Genomic DNA, 21,529 nt, shown 5'->3' with positions numbered 1-21,529 from the left:
AACATGCTCTATACCAAGGGAAATGTGCAGGAGAATGGTTTAGCTCTGAAGAAAATAAAAATAGGCTGCCTTGTTCTTAACTCTAATTTTCCCAAATTGGTAGGCTAATAATTTAAATAACAGTAATTGAGCAAAGTTCTGGCTTTGTAAATGCTAGGTTCACTTGGCAGCTTGGATTTTTTTCTCAGCAAGCTAGTTCTAAGTGCTGGCAGGCAGTACCTTAGAGTTGCTCAAATCTCACAGCTCAAGACCCTAATAACAGTATCAGTGCTGAAGGCTGGCAAGCAGGGTGGCCCCTGCATATTTTTGTAGAGAAATGTGCTTTCTGATATGACTTAAAATCACCAAAGCCATAATGTTCTCCACAGAGGTGTACGTTTTACTCTTCTGTGCAGTGTGCATCTATGTTTACACAATAAATCTGAACGTGCACATACCAAATGGCTGATCAAAAAGGCCTGTCAAAAAAGGAAAACATCTCAACAGCAACATTTAACAATAAAACTATAGTTCAAGGCACTTGTTTGAACTTGCAATTACTAATTCTGCTCCCGCTGAAGCAAACGGTAACACTCGTAATGACTTCAGTGGAAGCAGAACCTAACCCAACCCATTGGCATATTGTTTTGTTTTCATCAGGGGAGTGTACTGCATAGTACCTGAGCCTTCCCGATGTCCTCCTGTTAACTTCAGTGGATTTATGTCAACACCCCTGGATATTCTCTGGGTTCAAGTGGGAGAAGAGTGCAAGGCCTACAAATGTTTTAAGAAATTCTTCTGTTCTTACCCTGTCAGTTCCTGCCTCACAAGTTGCTTGGTTTTTCAGGGCGTGTTTCTCTGCTGCCTTGCACTGCGCACAATGTTTTGCATAACAGCAAAGTTAGTGTAAATGGTAAGAAACAAAAGAATAAATGGCCATTCAAGGCTGTAGAGAAACAAGGTTCATCTGCCCTCATGTTGCTGATGACAGCTGCAAGCCTCACACTGCCATGGTGGAGTCTGGTGAATGTTAGCAAGGTGACCACCAGGTTTTTTTAACTGGCATCTTAAAAGCTTGTTCAATGCCCCAGATGGGAGGCAGGCATAGATTATACACTCTTTGAGAGTCTCTTCTGAGATAACAAAATCTCTCAACAGGCTTGAGAAAACCACAGTTTGTATAGAACTTAGACTCAGCAGAGCTTCCCCTCCTGATTTCAATGGTGTCTCCTTTCTTTCAAGATTGCCATACAAAATCTAACCAGTAAAGGGCACTTTTACCACCTTTGTTATGGCAAGAACCCCTCCCCCCTTCCCTAATTGAATGTGTCTATGAGTATAAATTCTAAGCCAAGACCAGAGTTTATACTTCCTCCCCTTCTAAGTTCTGTCTGACTGACTGACAGTCAGTTCCCTGATGTCATGGATGTTTGGTGAAAACAATAATCTAATATACCATGTGCCTTTCCACCCTCCTCTGAATAAAGTTGTCACAGGTAGGCATGGCTGAAACCACTAGCAGGTATGCCATCCTGAACTATTAGCGCGAGCTAGAAAACTCCAGTTTGAATTTTTAGTCCACACTTCTCAGCTGGGAGTCTGGCTAGAGCTCATCATTGAGTAACAGTCTCATGGAGTCTGCTTCAAGTTATGTTAGACATCTAACTTATATGAGATACGGAGGACCAAATTTAGAAGCCTGTGTTCCTAACCCAGGTAATGGAGGGAGATTAGCATTCGTGGGGATGGGGTTTCTTCAAAGCAGCTACTTTAGATCGCTCACCGAGTCTAAGGTAGGTGGTACAAACACCCCCATCACCTCACACTCTGTAACCACGCCAGACTCATTTAGTCACATTCTGTAACTGAGCTCAGTCTAAAATTCAAATTCTGAGCTCAGAAGTGTTTAGGTCTGACATTGTGGCTGAGACCCATTTCTGTTTACACTGTCACTTAATCCAATCCTGGAGCTGTGACATCCTCCCCAACACCAGCAGGTATTCAGTACTCCTTCATACCCAGAAGGGGCAGAGAGTCCCTTGTAAAATATGTAAAATCTTTCCCTTCCTCTACTGGGTGATGTTCATAATGATTACCTCCACAAAGAAACCACTCGGTCTTGTGGAATCTTACCTTGGGCTGGGGAAAATGCAACTGCTTCTAGAATAAAAATGGAGGAAGCTGGATAGGGGTAGGAAAAGGGCTAGAGAATTGAGCTGAACAGAAGGAGCAAACTAAAGAGAGCAGAGCTTCCTCCTGGTGCTTCAGTTCAGCTCTAAACCATCAAATCCCTGAAGAATTCTGGTTTTTCTTCATGGAGGGAAGAGAGCTCAACTGTCCATGGCAGCTGGTCTAAGCACTGAAAAACATTACAAAAGGGGCCTTTTTTTTAATATATTTTTAATTCAATTTAGCTAAAGAGGCCTTTATATAATAAAAGCGTCATATTCACAAAAGTCCTCTGCCATTGAAGAAAAAGGGAAAAGCAGATGATTGCAAAGAGCAGTTTTTGCAAGCAGTCATTCTGCTGCTTTGCTGATTCTAAAAGTTATGTGCTCTATACACTCAAAGTGCGTATTTTTCTCACTGAACCTAGTATTGGCTTTCCCTAGTCTTTCATAGTTATCTTACTGTCTTCTTCACTCTCTTTTCTTTCAATGGGGACTCAACTTCTCCTTTGGGGTCTGGGGGTAAATTGCCTGCTATGTTAGAAATACTGCCCCTCCCCAATTATATGCTCTGAGCATAACCAGATGGGTTTGGTTCCTGAACACATGCTAATGGCAAAGTGTGCTTGTGTCTTCATGTGCCTTCCTGCAGATGACCGCATACGGGGCTTTCCTCCATAAAGGCTCCTTCTGCAGAAACTATTTCAACATCTTAGACCTGCTGGTGGTCAGCGTTTCTCTCATCTCTTTTGGGATCCAGTGAGTGAGCTATTTTCAACTGGCTGTTTTTTTGGGATTGTAGGGCCGGGTTGGGAGGTGATACCTCAGTCTCATTGTCTTATCTGGGTAAGATTTTTCTTATGAGCCTGGAGGTATTTTTCTCAAATTATTCAAGACCATTAAAATTCATCCTCAAGAGGGGAGGAAATAATTGGGAAATGCTACAGTAGTGACCTCGAGGGGGGGATCTTCCAGAAAGAGCAAATGAGAACAAGAAACTTGGTTCATTGGGAATCATGACACTTAGCTTTATTCCAAGCTCTCTGATTCACTGTATCAGTCCAGGACAGTTAAGTGACTTACTGTTCCCTCCTAGAGCTCTCATAAGGTCTTTGGAAAATGAAATGGTAATGTTTTGCTGCTTCCTAAGATGTTGTGGGTCTTGGTCAATGGAAGCCCATCAAGCACTTGAAGAGCTGTGTGAGAAACTGCAGAGTATTGGTGGCAGTGATAGTTGATCCTGCTCCTGTCGTGCCACTTTGTGTTGCTTGATCTGTTAATTTGCTTAATAAATTTATAGATTTACTTGAATATGTGGAACTCAATGTGTTGGATGAGGAGTCTCCTAAATAGTATAGCATCTGATAAGAAATAAGCTCCCAATTGTTCCCATTAAAGTTTAGCAGCTCATGTATGTTATGTTCCAGAGCTAAGTCAAGCAGAACAATTTGTCAGGTCCATTGGGCTTTCAGTCAAGATCTTAAGAATGGCACAGTGCTCATTTTGACCTGCTGTTTCTTTTTTACAGAACTAACCAGACTCTTAATATGTTAGCAAAAAAACTGTTCCCAAAATCAGTGGGACGGCTTGACGTCATACAGCATGGAGAAGACTTTCAGCCAGGGTTTTAGTCTTGGAAGATGCAGAGAGCTCTGTTGTAGTAGATAGTTGTGTTCAGTACTTAAAATTAAGTACATAAGTCATCTTAATCAATTCAGTAGGAGTTTCCACATCCTTAAATTTATGTACACACTTAATTGATTTGTGGGATCAGAGGTCAAACACATTGCAGGATCAAAGTCCAGGTGGAGAGTATACCTTTAATGCTGGAGTCACCTGGAGTTTCCACTCTGCTGTGAATATTTCAGTGAAGTGCTTCTTTGACCCTTATCTGAAAATGTCTTGTGATGACTACGTCTTGGCACAATTTCCATTATATATCTACAGAGTATTTGGCAGCTTGCCCTGCTTAAAAAAATAACCTGCCCATGTTCCATTCCCTTCATTAATACAGGAAAGATGGTGAAAGCCAGGAGAATGTAATACTGAGCCTGCCCAGAGCAGGAAGCAAGGCCTATGAAGATAACATTAGAGAGTAGTTCCTTACCCCTGAAGTGCCGTAGCAAATTGTTGACTCTCTAACTATCCTAAGCAGTCTAAGGCTATGTAGGATTTCAAACAAGAAAGAGTGGGTGAAATTCATCTGCCCTTGCAGCACACCCCCTATATTGTGGTATCTCTCAAACCTTCCGATACTTTCTTTCAGGTCCAGTGCCATCAATGTGGTGAAGATTCTGCGTGTTCTGCGAGTGCTTAGACCACTGAGGGCCATCAACAGAGCCAAAGGACTAAAGGTTAGAGGATTCATAATACATTCTGAAAAATATAAAGTCAAGCTATTTCAAGCTACAAGGACTTTTTCAATGGTTCAAGTAGTGTTTCAGCAGAATCACAGAATGATTAAGGTTGGAAGGGACCTCTGGAGGTTGTCTTGTTCAACAACCCTGCTCAAGCAAGGCCACAGAGAGCAGGTTGCCCAGGACCATGTCCAGGTGGCTTTTGAATATATCCAAGGAGGGAGACACCACAACCTCTCTGGGCAAGCTGTGCCAGTGCTCAGTCACCCTCACAGTAAAAAAGTGTTTCCCGATGTTCAGATGAACCTCCTGTGTTTCAGTTTGAGCCTGTTGCCTCTTGTCCTGTCAGTGGGCACCACTGAAAAGAGCCTGGCTCTGTCTTCTTTGCACGCTCCCTTCAGGTATTTATATACATTGACACAAGATTCCCTCAAGCCTTCTCTTCTATAGACTAAACAGTCCCAGCTCTCTCAGGATGCTCCAGTCCCTTAATCATCTGTGTGGCCCTTCACTGGACTTCCTCCAGTACATCCATGGCTCTCTTGTACTGAGGAGCCCAGAACTGGACCTAGTACTCCAGGTGTGGCCTCACCAGTGCTGAGTAGAGGGGAAGGATCACCTCCCTCAACCTGCTGGAAGTACTTTGCCTAATACAGCCCAGGATACCATTTGCCGCCTTTGCAGCGAGGGCTCATGTTCAACTTGGTGTCCACCAGGATCCCCAGGTCCTTTTCTGCCAAGCTGCTTTCCAGCAGGGTGGCCCAGCATCACCACTGAGGTTAAATGATATAGTTTGATAGGGTTATAGATGGGCTTACAAGCCTGTTTTAACATAGCCTTGCTGTATTAGATAAAATCCTTCCTGTGGGCTGTGGGTGCCCAACTATGTAAGTCGGTGCTGCTGGAAGTTTCAGAGAGCTGATCTCTGGTATTTTCCTATCCCTTTCTGCCTGCTTCTAAGAGTACAGTGAGGAACATAACAAGTTGGTCCTCTCTCCCCTTTCCTGAGATGTTACTTAATGGGCAATAGTTAAATGAAATTCTTTTATTTGTATTTTTAGTCTTGGTCTTCTCCCTTAGCCAGAGCAGCTCAGAACAATCCTGCAAGTTACTTTTGTTCCTATCTTCCATTGCAGCATGTGGTCCAGTGTGTGTTTGTCGCCATCCGAACCATCGGAAACATTGTGATTGTCACCACTTTGCTGCAGTTCATGTTTGCCTGCATTGGAGTTCAGTTGTTTAAGGTAAAACCATTGGGCCCATTCATTCATCCATTACACTGAGCTGTATTCCGTGGTGGGAAGAAAAATAGCATGAAGGAGCCTGAGGAAGGGAAGATGGAATCTTCTGTGTGAAAGAGAAAACATTTGGGGCACTGTCAGTGTTACCTGGGCTCCTGCTACCAGGAGTTCCCCAAAACTGGACCAGGCATATTCAGAATTCCTGCCCTTCATTGGTAGTTGTAAGAAATCATCAGTAACATCAGTAACCTTCTTCTTTTAGCCTGTGGCATGACTTAGTGCCCAGGAGGTGAAGGGGGCTGTTCTAAAGGATTGGTACTTTCAGACTGTCTGCCCCCCATCTTGTAAAGGAAAGGGCATGCCGGATAATCATGGGAGGTTATTCATTCACTTCTTTATGTCTGCTTTTAATTCTTTGCCCTTCACCACCCTTCTGACAACTACTGTTCTGCAGCACTCAGTGGTCATGTACCTCAGGACATACACATAAAAGTACTGTGCAAGCAGATGGAAGCCTGCGCTCTGAACTAGCCAGATGCAGGCAACTCTCAATCGAGTTTGCATCTACCTGCAAAAGAGCATGTAAACATACTCATAGTTGGTTAAGCAAGTAGTAAATGCAGTCTCCTTGCTACATGATCTGCCCTAACCCTTGCACTGTCAGGAAAGGAAGCTTCATTCCTCTTTCTTCCTTTTCAAGGGTAAGCTGTACAGCTGCACTGATAGCTCCAAGCAGACGGCAGCAGAATGCAGGTGAGTCTGACCTTTCCCAATTTGCCCCCTTCACTGGCCACGCACTCTCAGGGCCTCGTACTGGAAGTGCGGTTCTGCCATGTTCTCTCTCTGCTCTCCATCCACAGAGGGTACTACATTACATACAAGGATGGAGAGGTCAACCAGCCAATGATACAGCCCCGGAGCTGGGAGAACAGCAAGTTTGACTTTGACAACGTCTTGACTGCCATGATGGCCCTCTTCACTGTCTCAACCTTTGAGGGCTGGCCAGAGTGAGTGCTTCGTGGGCCAGTGCAACACTAGCAATGTCCTCATTCATTTCAAAAGAGAAAATTCAAACACAGAGCATAGTCTTTCCCATTCTGAGTATTTAAATAAGTCTAAAGCATTAAATGTAGCAATAGTAGCAGCAGTCATTGTAGTATTATGTACTTTGTAAATTCCTCAGGGCCTGCAGGAATTGCTGTTCCTGTACTTGTAAACAGTGCACAGCACTGTCTCTAGCTCTTAAAAAAGGATTGCCAGTAGTAGCAGTGATAGCAATATTTGTTACAAATATTATGTATATAAATGCATGTAAAATGCCTGTCAGGCACTTACCCGTATTGCTAGGTGTTGCAAGTTTTGCAATGGAGCCAGCGGGGCAATATGAAACACAGCAGTGCTATCTCTGCAGTACGGGCAGGCATGGGATGTCTTACCAGGCTGTGCTGTCTGTGTCACAGGGGCCAAGGACTCTCACAGCTCCACTCTGTCAGAGTGACATGGGCATGCAGGGTATCAGGAGGTTGACCCTGAACTGTGTCACCAGGTGATGCCAACAGCAGTGTTAACAAATGTTAAAAGTACTAAGATCCCGTTTTCTCACAAAACTCAGTTCCCAACAACACAGACTCTCTTGTCTTCTGTTAACTGAAGGGCATGCTTTTGTTTTAAATTTTAATTGTTCAACTGTGAAAACATTTCACCCCTGAACAGGTTCAAATGTGTAAAGTTAGTAAGAGCCATGTCTTCTCTTTTGCAAGAGTTTACACTCAGATCAGTGCAAGTCTGTGCATCTGTGAGTGAAGTAATTTTGATGCAAGTAAAAGAAAATCACAAAGTTAAACTTTATAACATCACCTATAAGGCCTCAAGGCAGTTGCAGATTTTCTCTGCATTGGGCTCCTGTTTGCTTTCAGGTTGCTGTATAGGTCCATTGATTCCCACATGGAGGATGTGGGACCCATCTATAATCACAGGGTTGAGATCTCCATCTTCTTTATTATCTACATCATCATCATTGCTTTCTTCATGATGAACATCTTCGTTGGTTTCGTCATCGTCACATTTCAGGAACAAGGAGAACAGGAGTACAAGAACTGTGAGCTGGACAAAAACCAGGTAATTTACAACAACTCGTTGCCACCAAAGGTAGAAAATACATTGACAGTAAGCATTTAAGAGAGAAATACATACATTGGGAGAGGAACACGAGAAGATTGCCAACAAGATAAAACACTAAGCTGGCTTCACTGCCATCTTTCAGGAGTCAGATAAAAAAAATCTTGCTGTAAGATTTGCTCAAGGGACAACATTTACTTAAAAATGTGTGCTGTACCATTTGGTTCACTGAGATTAGATGAGCATGGCAGCATTGCCTGGCCAGAGTAAATGCTTATGGAACTCTTCAACGGGTAGAATATACACATTCAGATTATGACCTAGAAGAAATTCTTCTACCAAGCATTTTCATTTCAGTAAAAAACTTGAAACACGTTGTGTTTTTATTATATTTGGAAGTAGCTGACAAACTCTGTAATTTGTTTCTTATTTTTAAATCTACCCTGCCTCTTTCACAGCGCCAGTGTGTAGAATATGCCCTGAAGGCCCGGCCCCTGCGGAGATACATCCCTAAAAACCAGTACCAGTACAAAGTTTGGTATGTGGTCAACTCCACCTATTTTGAATACCTGATGTTCGTTCTGATCCTGCTGAACACCATCTGCCTGGCCATGCAAGTAAGTAAGCAAGCAGAAAACCTTACAGGTGATAAATTATTAGACTTTGTTGGGGAAAATGTAGAAATGGCAGAGGCTGAGACCTACTTTCACCTTCACACCATGTATTGAGGGAGAGGGGTAGGGACATGATAAAAAACATTGTACCACGTTCATTCCTGGTGACTTTTAGTTAAAACGAGGAATCTGCCTCTCCTCCTCTTCCTGCTAATATCTGACACCTTCAACAATTCTGTTTTAACTCCTTAAAAACAAACAAGTGAAAAAACCCAACAGTTACATCACAGACCAATTCAGTGGCCACTATAATAACAAGTGACTTCTCAATTCTGACTTGTCTTCTATGAAATGCAGGAATAAGCCTGGAACTGCCACTCACCTGAGATCTGAATCTTAAATGTTGGGCTTTTCTGTGCTAAAAAGTAGAGAGCAAATATTTTGGCAAACAAGGCAATCAAGGAAACTGGGGATAGAGGGTAGGAAGGCCCTAGTATCTCCTTTATTCTGTGTTAAGAACCATAGAAACTGTCTAGAAAGAACCTCTAGAGGCCATATTGTCATTTCCCATCACCTAAAGGCTGGATCAGCTCCACCTAAAACATTTCTTGATAGGTGTTTGCCTAACTTGCTTCATTACTGGTGCTACTGATTGCCTTACTACCTGCTAAGCTGTGCGTTCATTTTCCTTACGATGTGAAGATTTTCTAAACAGCTAATATGAATCCACCAAAGAAACATTTGCAGCTGAATCTACAAGAATAGCAAACAGAGGTAGTAGATTAACGTGTGCAGGTGGAACAGCACTAAAGGGGAAGGAGTCAAAACCTTTACTAATTAGCCAGCTTACAAAAAAGAAGTCTTACGTTCCTTTCAGTCAGGAAGTGGGCCCTCATAGACACACACAGTTCTGTACATTTCCCTAAATCTGTACTTTCCTGGCTTGTTCCTTCCAGTCTGTCTCTGCCCAAGGCCTCCCTCACCTCCCTTCCATTTTCAGTTAGTCCCAGACTCCACCTGCTAAGCCTGTCTCCGCACTCCCAGTTTCCTTGGCCACTTGAGCCCCATTCCTTTCTACACTCTGTCTGCTTAAGAGCTAGTCTTCCCATCACTCTCCTCCCTGAAACCCATCCTTCTTCCTCACCCAGTCAGTCTCGGAACTCCCTTCCCTGGTCTGTGGCCCAGACAGTCCAGATCCCACCCCTCAACCAGTCCTTCTCTTCTCCTCTCTACACAGACTCCCAGCTGCAGTTACCCCTCCAAGGACCTCCTTTCTGGTCTGTCTCTGCCCTTTCCATTTGATTGCCTACTGAACTTTTTTCCCTTCTCTGGTTTGTCCCTTACTGTGAGTCCAACTCTCCATGCACTCCTACACCAACTTCCCTTTTGACCTTAGCATCCCACCACTACATTTTCCGCTGGATCAATCCCAGTCTGCCCCACTCCCAGCCTCCCCTCAAAACTAGCCTCAGTTTCCTGTCACTCATTAACAGTCTAAGTCTGTATTCACAGTCAGCTTTTACCTTATTTTCTTTCACTGCCTCTAGTCCAATCTCACCAGATTTCTTGACCCCCTCTAATTTTTCTTCATGTGGTCTAGCTCTTTACCATCCCTATTGAAAAGGCTTCCTCTGCTGTCTTGTGTAAGGTACCAACAAAGGAGTGAGGCAGCATGAGCACAAGAAAGTGCTCTGCTCTTAGCTAAGTATCTACTGCCCTGCTGTCATGAAGCAATGGAGAGGGACTATTGTGTTCACTCTGAAGCTTTGAAGCATGCTCAGTTGCTGTGACAATGGTCCACGCCCAGGGCAGGTAGGGCTAGAAGCTGTGAGATGTTTGTGAGCCCACGGGCAGCACAGCATCTCTGGAGATTCTAGGAAGTCTATGTCCATCTTGAGAAAAGTACAGTTTTTCAAAGGCTTATACTGTGGCCAGATTTGGATCAAACAACGTAAGGGACAGCAAACACAAAAGCCACATTCCAGTAAAATTCCAGGTTTTTAAGCAGAGTCCTGCAGATACTAGAGTCTTTCAAGGAAAATGTTACAAGAAATTCTGAAAACGCCTCAACAATGTATTTTTCCCTGGCCTGGCTTTCAGCTGTAGCTGAATTGTTTTAACTGAAACTCCTTTAAATAGATTAACCTGAGCCAATGCAGAATATGAAAATTCATCCCAGCTGGTTAAATTTTTTCAAAGTTAAGCAGCTACAAATGGGGTCTTATGACCTGGAAGATGACCTTAGAATAAGGCAGTGCAATCAGTCTCAAGTATAACGATCTGGAAATAGGGATATGAAGAGTGAGGTGGCAACACTTGCAGAAGACACTATTTGAATTAATTAATAGAAGACAGAGAGTAACTTCATAAGATCTTAATAAAGTTAAGTGAATGGGCAGCATGATTGCAAATTTAATTCAGAGTTGACAAATGCAAGATAATGCATATTGGAAAGATATGATGTGAGCTGCTCGTGTACTTTGCAGAATCCTGAATTAAGTGTAATTACTTGGGGAATGGCTTGGTATCATTATGAACAGCTCAATGAAACCCCTGTTCACTGTGCAGTAGCAATCAAACAAAAAAGTAATCCAAGTGTTATGGAAGGGTGAGATAACAAACACAATTGGCAACTGTCTTGTACCATTATGCAAATTTATAATGAGCCCTCAACTGGAATGATAAGTGCGATTTTGGTAATCCCCACTCAGAAAGATTTTTTTTAAAAGATAGGAGATCCAGAGCCAGATGGCAAAAATTACTAGAGGTATGGAAATGCTTATATGTGAAGGGAGATGGGAATTCTAAATTGAAAAAATGGAGCGTGCTGGGGTTTTCTTTAGAGAACCTCAACATGAAGGGAGGTCAGGAGGGGCCCTGTGGATTTCTAACTAGCTGGTGTGTCCATTCCTCACACTGCTGCCGGGATGCTATTTTTCAGCACTACGGTCAGAGCTGCATGTTCAAGGAAGCCATGAATATCCTCAACATGCTCTTCACTGGCCTCTTCACTGTTGAGATGGTCCTGAAATTAATCGCCTTCAAACCCAAGGTAGGTGCTCTAGGCGTAGAGTTTCCTGGCCTCTGTGTGTGTGCGCATGTGTGCGGGGCAGCTGTGAGGAGAAGGAGGAGGTGAAACTTTCTGATCTATTACCCCACCAATAACTGAGCTGGACAGTTGCTCTCTGGATTGGAGTCTCACATATATTTAATAACTTTTTCACTGGAGAGTAGACACACTAACAACAAAAAAAAAAAGGCAACACCTGCTAATAGAGAAGGTTCCTAGTTTTCTGTTTTCATTAAGTTATAATAGTGATACTATGTTAAGGCTATAACATGTTTTCCATTCTGAATGTTATTCTAATGCTCTCTCTGACTTTCCTTAAATACACTATAAATAGCATCCCATGATTAGTCTCCTGGCCCAAGTGAAGTTAATCAAGCATGACGCATTTTGAGTTATGAGCTTTGGAAAAAAATGTTTCTTCTGGGAGGGCTACATCTCAATGATAGTTTGGGTTACTTCAGTTTTGAATTTAAGACTTCATTGATAATATTCAGTACCCCAGCAGGTCCTGTCTGAAAGTATTGTCCTGTCCATAGGGCCATGGCATTCTGCTAGCATATGTGCACCATGGGGTATGATTATAACCTACAAGCTCTTCCAACTAAGTTGGCACAGCTGCTGCAAGACAAGGACAAAGATTCTGACCTCACATAATTTAAGATGACACGAGGCTTTCTTCTTTGGGGTTTAAATTCAGTGGTGTGTCATAAGGAGTGGAATCCAGATACCTAAACACAGGTACTTCATGCTATTTCATGTCTTCAGTGATACCTTGGGGTTATATCTTGAAGGACACCTTGATACATTGGAGTTGGCAAATACTGTCTGAAGCATCAGTTATGACATTGGTAAAGATGAGAAAAATCATGTCTGATAGTCATTCTTGTCCTTCATGTTAAACATTTAGGGGATCACTGAAGTTAATAGCTCCTCTCAGCTCTAACCTAACATCTTCCTCATCCTTAGCTCAGAAACTTTGCTTTCCAACTCTGCTAAATTTGGTCTTACTTTTTCTTGTTAACTTTGTGTTGACTTTACTCCCACCCAGCCTCTCTCTTCTTCTTCCACACTTTCTAGGACTTCTTCTTCTAAGTCACAATTTTATTTCTTTCCTGAGCCCAATATCACTATCCTTTCTCAGATGTAGTTCTCTTGAAAGTTAAGAGCATCTTGTGCAGTCCTGGTGAAGGACTGATTTTATTTTTTTGTGAGATCTCAAACACTGTCTTTGGAAATTTAGAAGTATCATTATCTGTTTCAGAAAGGATTGTAGTTTTCAGGAGGGATCTACCTTTCACTTTTGAGACTTTGCCATGTCTATTAGCAAGTAAATTTTCTGGCACTTTGTAAAAATATTATCTGCACGTTATATACCCAAAAATGTATCTCACAAGCTTTGTAATGTTCTTCTGATTTCATGGTTCTACTTTACAGGAGATTCTTAATTTTAAGAAAGATGAGATTCTCAGCAGAATTTCTTTTGAGCATTTAGGGGAAAAGTTCAACCAGTTCAAATATTGAGCTCTGTACATATACAAGGAAGGCTTTACCTGACATGGTTGCCTCTAACAGCAAGAAATCGGACTTGATGACATTGGAGGTCCTTTCTGCTCCCTGTGTCTTACTTTCCTGTGTTCAATCTCCTTTTCAAGTTTTGCTGCACAACAAAGTATTAAACAAAATCACCTGAGGGTAAACATGTATCCTCCGGATAGTGAAACATTGGAACAGGTTGCCTAAAGAGATTGTGGAATCTCCATAATTTGAGGTTTTAAGATTAAGTTAGGGGAACCTTTCATGAGAAACAGTTTAGGAATGTATGATCTGCCATGGGACAAGGGAATGGACTAGACCATCTCACGAGATCCCTCTCAGCCCAATTTTCTATGATTCTGTAATTTCCAAACTAAATCCCCAGCTACTACACTATAGTAAAAGTGAGAATATAAAAGAAGTTTTCCTTTTGACCAGAACAGTAGAGTATTAATAAAGTCTTCTCAACTAAGGATCAGACAACCACCTCGGGTTGAAAGAACAACCAGTGAAAAGAATAAATCTGTTTCAAGTCCTAGTCTGGCCTGTATGCCAAAAATAGTGCTAACTATTAAACTGCTATTTTAATTAAATAATTCAGGAAAATAAACAACATTTTCAAAAACAGAACCATGGGATTTACAGGGAAGAATAACAGGAATGAACTTGTGAAAACAACTGATACAGCAAAAAGACTCGCTTGCAGCAGTATATACACACTGGATGATGTTGAGAACCAGTTCAGTGACTCAAGTTTGGAAACATCAGAATGCCTCGTGTAACTTGCCATTGGCTTTTCGGTACCATTTGGACTGATGTGGACCAACGCTGGGGGGCACAATCTCCTTCTCTTTAGGCTGCACATTTGGGATTGAACCTGAATTTGCCTAGAATATGTTCTGATGTGGGAGTCTCCCAGCATGGCAAAAAGTTGTTACCTCAGCCCTCTGCTTGGCCAGACCTTGTGTCCTGTGTCCTCCTATCAAGCAATGCAAATCATACATTTGCAGATGGAGGTTGTCCTCAGGAACGCCAGCTGAAAAAGTCCAAAAGGATTTCATTGTCCTCTGCGTGAACATCACTACAACTCAATCATCATCCTCTTCCCTCTAACCAATCAAGTCACACAGACAAAGAAATGAGATGCTAAGTGATATTAGTTTTTCCCAGATGTGAAATGGCAAGCTTAAATGCTCATGAGATCTCTGCTGAAGACAGATTTGGCTGCCATTTCCAGAGCAATAAAACACAAACCAGCCTTCATTTAAGCTGTTTGTCTCATTTTGAATTTGTGCCCAAACATCACTTCTTTCTATCTGAGAGTACCCTAAAATGAGGGAGCTGTAAGCTTCATGACTGACAACAAGTAAGCAGGAAACTTGGGTAGCTGAAGGTGTTGTGTCCTCGCCTTAGCGACAAACCCCAGCAGAATGTGGCAGAACAGAACTGAGCACAGAACTGAAGGTGGTAAAATTTGCTCTGTTTTCTCCAACTTTGTGTCGCTTAGCCCAGCAGTGGGTGCTGCAGCTAACCCTCAGCTACAGCAAGCAGTGCAGTAACTGACTTGTAACTCTGAAGCAGCCGCCACAGAGCTCTCCCTTGCACAGTCACTTCCTAAAGGCACCTTGGAATGAATGGTCTGCAGCAGCAACAGAGGACCACGGTTTGCTCCATCTGTGCAAGACGGAACAAGCTGCTCTTTATTCATACCTTTACCACAGAGAATTGTTAAGGGAACTGGGACAGATCTCTGACGTACTCAGAGCTGCTATTGCCCTAGCTTCTTGCAGAAGTCACCACAGGGATGTGCCCATGACAAATAGTTTTGGGGGAAGCCTGAAGTTCCTAATACATGGAGTTCCTGCTGCAGGCAGCGGTGTGGCAATCACTATTATATTAAGTAATACAATGCACTACAACGCTACCTGTGTATTACATGCGTAACAACAGAAAAGGTGGCAGTCTCTGACTGAATAGATTTTTTTTTACTGTATCCAGTTTTTATTTTTTCACTGGTATTCTGTGAGGAGACACGTCCTTCTTATTTTCTACTCTTGATAGTAAAGGTAAAAAAAGCAAATGCAGCCAGTTGCACAGACATTAAGTAGGATCACGTATGTGCCTGAATGCAAAGAATTGACATGGATAATCCAGCCCTGCAACTAGTTCTTTTGGTAGGAGCAAGGGTTTACTCATTGAAAAGCCAGCTGTAGGAATAAGGAGCCAAGTCTGAGTCAGGGCTCATCTCCTAACACTTACAGAAAGTATGTGAAGGGGGCAGAAAGACAAGGGCTTTCCTAACTAAACATACTGTTACTGTTGAGATTGGTTGCTCTAGTCAGCAAGTCCCTTTGCTACCTGTCCTTTTTATTGGCCACCATCTGTGAACGGAGTTTTTGGTTTGTTTAGCTTCCAAGGAGGCTATAGAGAAGAGGGGTACATTTGCTGGAGCAGCTGCTGCTGGTATATATAGTATATGCCAGGCAGGGACAAGGCCAGTCTCTGAGAGCCCCCATGTTGCATTTTCTGGTGGAAACGGTCAGTTCTCCCAGTTTTTTTGCAGGATAAATCTAAGCACTGTGTAAGACAGCTCATCTGTGTCTGATGCAGCCCTGACAGGGGGGTGTGCTAACAATGAGCAAGCAAGATTTGGGATGATTAGGGCTGCTGATAAAGAAAACATCCACTTACATGCCCTGCATCTCCTTACAGAGTATTAATGTGCTGCTCTGAAGCAAAACTCCCAAACGGACCTGAGTGTTTGTCTTGGCTGATGCTCATAAACTGATTCAAGAGTAGTTACTTCAAAGAGACAGTCTAAAAGTAATGCTGTTGAGCCAAGGTCTTTTGCTGCTTTGTTTTTCTTTTTTTATAAAATCTCCAGCCAGTCTGGTGAGCATGGAGCAAGCTGCTGCTACTTCGTGCTTTTTCCAGAGAAAACTACTAAAGGGAATGAGAGGTTCTGTGCTCTCTGGGGTGCTCACAGCTACCACTGTCCCAGTGTCTTAAAGAAGAAATCCCCACAAGCACCAGTCCATGAAGGACCAGCTGGTCTACAAAATCTGCCTAGGGTTTATCTTTTCAACTCAAAGACAACAACTTAAAATTCCTATTGATATGAAGCTGTGCCATCTGTCAACGTACGTGCTAATATGGGGATGGATATTCCTCCAGGAATTTCAGATTTTTCCAGCTTCCTGGAATGGGCTGTTTTACTGACAAACCACATCTATTTTTTTTCTTTCAGGGAACATTTCATCTATCCTCTTATTAGCTCAGGCAGGACTAGCAATCCAAGAGCTATGAATTTTCTACCGCTGTCCCTGTCATCTCGAAGTAGGCAAGACATATCAGTGGAATGACTTCCATGCATAAAGTAAAGCACATGTTCATATATTTTGTCAAATCCAGGTCTGTGTGTGGAAAGGGAATCTTGGGGATTTCCTGTGTGGAATTATGACTATCAGAGAGACTACAGATCACAAGTCTATTCCATTTACCAGACACTGTCAGCACCTTTCTTCCCTGGGTGTTTATGGATGTTACTTGTAAAGCAGCCTGTAACAACGCCATCTGTCCTGTCTCAGATTGTTAGTTCGGTCCCTCATTTATCACTGCTACTTTACTCTGAATTCTTGCCATTCTTTAATGTCATTTTCATGTAGCAGAGTTCAGATTTTTGTGCACTGTTTCAAACAAGTTTCACATTCAGTACAAGGCATATAATCCCATGTGATCCCAGGAAGAGCTATGACCCTCTAAGTAGGGAAAGTCATGAGTGTCGCCCATGGTTATTTCTTAGTCTCCATTTACTGAAGGATCTATGTGTCTTTAGTACTTCTTTCTCCCCTGATGTATTTGCCCTTCTTTATTCCTCTTAAAGCTCCTCTCAGTCAGCATTTATCATGCATTTGATGCACTGATATCTCTTCTCAAAACTGCAAAATGACTCATCTGTTTTTGTTCCCTTTTTACTACTCCATTTCTAGTACATTTATGCCTATAAACAGATCTTTGAGTAATCTCTCCTGAAGTCACTCTGGCTACTTCATACTACTTGCATTCTTCTTTCTCACTGTAACCATAATCTGTCATTCCTTGGTCAGGACAGAGCCTTCAGGATTTTCAAAAACAACTGAAATTTATATCCAATTTATCCCCTTGCACTACAGAAACAAGGTTGGTTAATTTTGGAAATCTAATGCTTTTGGCACTTCTTCATTCTAGTACCTTTAGAAACACCTATATAGCTTAGGATGCTGCCCTGGCATCATTCATCACAGTTTTATTTCTCCAGCTGATACGGAGAAAGCAAAGTAAAGACATTCTGCACTCAGAAAAATGTCAGGAAAACTGGTTACAATTGAGCAGTCTTTTACTCAGCACTGAAAAACAATTCAGGTCCATCCAACAGACATGGGGTCATATTTAGTTAAAAATCATATGGTCTAGGATGAAGTATGGTGGTATAAATTAGTAGTTTAGGTTGTATAAATGCATACGTGAGCCCACGGTGCAGGCAGCTGCCTCCCTTTCATGGAGTTTGGCCACACAACTCTAGTTGTCAAATGGCTCTTACTTTGCAGATTTTCTCTGCTGGTTTTGGCAGGTTCTTAACCTAAGTAGTCATCTAATTGTTTCCTCTCCTCAGCTTCAGTATTACCCTTTCTGTTTTGGAGGGACAGCATCTACACACAGAGCATTTGCAGTCATCTGCCCCATGCAATAGGAAGGGCAGTCTCCAACCACCACCCTGCCTTTGGTTGAAACAAGTGTTTTAAAAGGCAAAAGAAGGGGTGAGAAAGCTAATATGTTTCAGGATCTGTGGGTGGAGAAAAAATATACCTCATTCAACAGAAAGGAAGACTGAGCTCTTCTTGATGTTGGGCAAGAAATAGTGAGCATGGACAGAACTAGGAATAGTCAGGTAAGACTGTGTGAACTGAAGAAAGTGAAAAAGAGAACTAAACAAACAGGAAGGACTATGCCTGGAGGGGAAGAGAGAGAAACCAAACCCGGAGGGAAGGAAAAGCCATACACAGATAATGGAGAGTGTGAACGGACAGAATATCCTTAAAAGCAGAAAGAAAAAAAAATACACCAAAGACCCTGAAAGAGGAAAGTATTAATAAAATGGAGAAAGAAATGATTGGACAAAAAAATAATGCAAGGAAAAGAAAAACAGAAACAAGGCTGAAAGGAAAAAATAAACATGGAAAGGGATTTTTAGAAAATTAAAAACTGAATTAAAACCCATAGCTTTTAAGCTAATGAACATCTTTTTTTGCTTCTACATTTTATTGAAGTTCCCTGGCAGACATCCCAGGTCTCCATGTTCAAACACATCGGTATCTCAGCCACAGAGCCTCCCTGCATACTGTCTCACCAGAATAATTTGCAATAAAAGTTGGGTGCAATGTATTTCCCTACTTCTGTGGATTAATCTCAGCCCCGTTGCAAAATGCATCAGCAAGTGACCCCAGAAATGCTTTCCTTTTTCACCCCAAATATTCATCTGGGTGAAGTCTGAACATATTGTATATTCCTCTGGATCTTCTGTACAGCCAGTAGCCCAGCTGGAATTAATCTCAGCTGCTCCAACAAGCCCAGGAGCCACATTGACCAGAAATCCCCGACATCTCTGTAGTGCACGACCAGGCACTGCACTGTATGTGCGCAGTCAGTCCAAGGCTCTCAAGGAACTGCTGAATCAGGCTCAAGGGTTTTGAAAATACAGTAGAAAAGTGAAAAAATCTTAACACCTCATTAATCACTCCTCTACTTTCTCTTTACTGTGATTACCTGCATTACTATGCATTTTGCATAGCATACCTGTCATGTGGAGATTTGACCATATGGTCTTTCAGGTCCCCAGGTCTGGGACAAAGAATGCACCTCTTTTCCAAGCCCTTCCTGCAAAAGTAAATAATAAAAGTACTGTATGTCAGAGCAGCATGTTTAGGTGACTTTAATGTGAAGAAATACTTGGGATAATTATTCGGGACAGATGATCAGGTCATCCCAATCCTTTATACTTATCCATGCGTTGGAACCAGAGGATCATCGGTAGGCTTGCTCCTGGATGCTGCTTGTTTGACAGAATTTCTATCTGCCCATATGTCCAAGAAAAGAGAGGCTAAAAAAGCAACTGGGCCTCTTGCAGCACAGTCGGTGCCACAACACTCTCGCAGCAGCTCCGCGCTGTGACTTTCTCATAGAACGTGGAAGGACATCCCACCAGCCAAAGGCCAAAGCAGCTGCTTTTGTTATTCCAAGCCTTAAATCAAAACTACTCAGGAGTCTGTGCTGCCAACATGTTACAAGGAAGTGACACTGAAAGAATGAACCACATCCTAGAGTGCTGGCCCATCAAGCTAAACAGTATACCTGATGTAACAACAAATCCTCCAGTTAGTACAGAAAATTTGCAACAGAACATTAGGGATGAGGTTGATTTAGCAACAATTTCCACAAATGAGGAGTCAGCAAGCAAGTAACTGCCTTCTCTGTCATGTGAAAGTACAGGGAATCCTCTTTGATACTTCTAGATTTCACTGAGTTCCTTACCAGTTCCTGAGCGTGTGTGGGAGGGGAAGTCTGGCCATTCCTGACACTCTGAAGGAAAGGAAAGTAGTGCCAGACTAAAGTTTTTCTATTGTGCATATGCTTATATTCTGAGATGGCATAGGCGTGACTCCACCTAAACAAGTCATGCAGTGTGAAAAACATTTGGTAGGTGAATGTAACAGAAGAAACTAGATGGATGATGAGAAATGGAATTTCACAGTAAATCCTAGCTCATACCTCTAGTGGAATCTGGCTCAGGAAGCATCCAAAGTCTTCCTTCTGAACACTAGTTGACATCCTGTATGAAGTATACTGGTCTCTTTCCCATACCCTCATGGAAAATGTATGTTGTGGAAAGGCATCAGCAGAGTTGATCCCAACTGGTTTCTTCGTTGGTGCCCCCAAAGAAGAGGCCAAGAATGCAATGACTATACAGAACAAACTTCCCTCTGTGCAAAAAAACTTGTCCTTTCATGTTGTGGTCGAACCAATTGGTGAGGGACAAAAAGGCTGTTTGATCTGCTGCTTCCAATGTTACACGCGTTGAAATGCAGGGTGTTCTCCTTCCTGGAGGATGAGGCCAGCAATTTTCTGCACACAAATAGATCCTCTAATTACTATATATAATGTGTGAAATTTCTAACACTGATCAGCCAGAGCTATGTAATCCTTCAGCTTTCTGAAGGATCAATGGAGAATTCAGTAGGCAGAAAAAACTGTTAAAGAAGCTGTATGCAATTTTCAATGAGAGAGGACCTTTTCCTTCACAGCAAACGTACCCAGAAAATTTGCATATTGCTGCAACATTGTGACAGATTTATTTTCAGTCTGGCACTTGGGGGTTTTAATGTCATTATAAATGATCAAAAATAATGATATGACTGCACAATGCAGCAGTGTGGGAAGTACTGTATTAGCTATTACACTTAATTATTTAATACAGAAAATTATTCACACAGTGTTAAAAGCCCAGTGGGATGGTGAACTGGGGTCTCATTCACAACAGCGTCGACAGCGTCAGCAACAGCATGTAAAGGAACAGTTCCAGGGAAAAGTGACTTGCTCTCACTCTCAGAAGAAAAATCCCAAGCCTCTATCACTTCTTGTGAGGTTCCTTTAAAGGGTCAAAAGTTCTCACAGATATGAATCTTCTCTTCACATAAGAATGATACCAGGTAACAGACTGTGTTAGGAACTGTTCATCATGGTGGGAAATGACATTTCCACTGCCAAATGGTCACCTTGCTGAGCTCTGCGAGAGTTGATTTTTCTATCATGCATCTGGCTTTTGCAGGACCTTGGAAACTTTAGTTTTTTACATTTCTGCTTCCCCAAGTGTAAACTGAGTGTAACCATCCTCTTTTGGAAAGTTATGATTGGTGGATTGCATGAAAGTAAGCACTAGTTTATTAACTGCTCTAATCCATATAAAATCAAGCCTTTTCTGAAAATGGAGGTAACTTACAAAAAAAGAAACTATGCAAAAACCTATTGCTCATACCTACCGGCCTGTTTCTAGAAGGTCATGCCTTTCTTCCCGTGAGTATCCACCAGCCACACAATAACTGTGTCAGAGCAGTCCATAGCCTTTTTCCATGGTGCATATGGAGACACAGAAACTATTCCAAGTCCAGCCCCATATTCAGAATGCTTCTGCACCCTTGCCACTGTGTCATCTTCCCACAACAGTAAGTGGCTCTTCACTCTGAAAGATGTGTCACTTCTGTTTTTACAGGTTGAGTTTTACTTCTTTTGAATCTTTCTTCCCTGGGCTGGGATGTCAGTTCAACTGTAGAAGGTAGACTACCTTAAACAGCAAAGCCCATCCTTTTGCTCTTTTCATAGGACTGTTTCATGTTGCTGGTTTGGTTTATTGCCTTCA

The 21,529-nt window shown here is 42.2% G+C and overlaps 1 protein-coding gene across 20 annotated transcripts in view; it reads left to right on the top strand.

Annotated features, from left to right (window-relative positions):
- CACNA1C (calcium voltage-gated channel subunit alpha1 C) overlaps positions 1–21,529 on the top strand; it is a gene marked incomplete at its 5' end in the record, with an annotated part of 481,188 nt that overhangs the window by 399,701 nt on the left and 59,958 nt on the right. For all 20 annotated transcript variants that reach the window (XM_082309318.1, XM_082309328.1, XM_082309322.1 and 17 more), the window contains 8 exons: positions 2,800–2,906; positions 4,414–4,501; positions 5,641–5,748; positions 6,446–6,498; positions 6,606–6,752; positions 7,662–7,863; positions 8,322–8,480; positions 11,419–11,529. In XM_082309318.1, coding sequence (XP_082165444.1) covers positions 2,800–2,906; positions 4,414–4,501; positions 5,641–5,748; positions 6,446–6,498; positions 6,606–6,752; positions 7,662–7,863; positions 8,322–8,480; positions 11,419–11,529 — 975 coding nt within the window. The remainder of the gene's footprint in view (positions 1–2,799; positions 2,907–4,413; positions 4,502–5,640; positions 5,749–6,445; positions 6,499–6,605; positions 6,753–7,661; positions 7,864–8,321; positions 8,481–11,418; positions 11,530–21,529) is intronic.

Source organism: Platalea leucorodia, assembly GCF_965183815.1.
Source record: "Platalea leucorodia genome assembly, chromosome: 4".
Lineage (NCBI taxonomy): Eukaryota > Metazoa > Chordata > Aves > Pelecaniformes > Threskiornithidae > Platalea > Platalea leucorodia.
The sequence above is the reverse complement of the archived record's forward strand: the minus strand, read 5'-3'. Positions and strand labels throughout refer to the sequence as shown.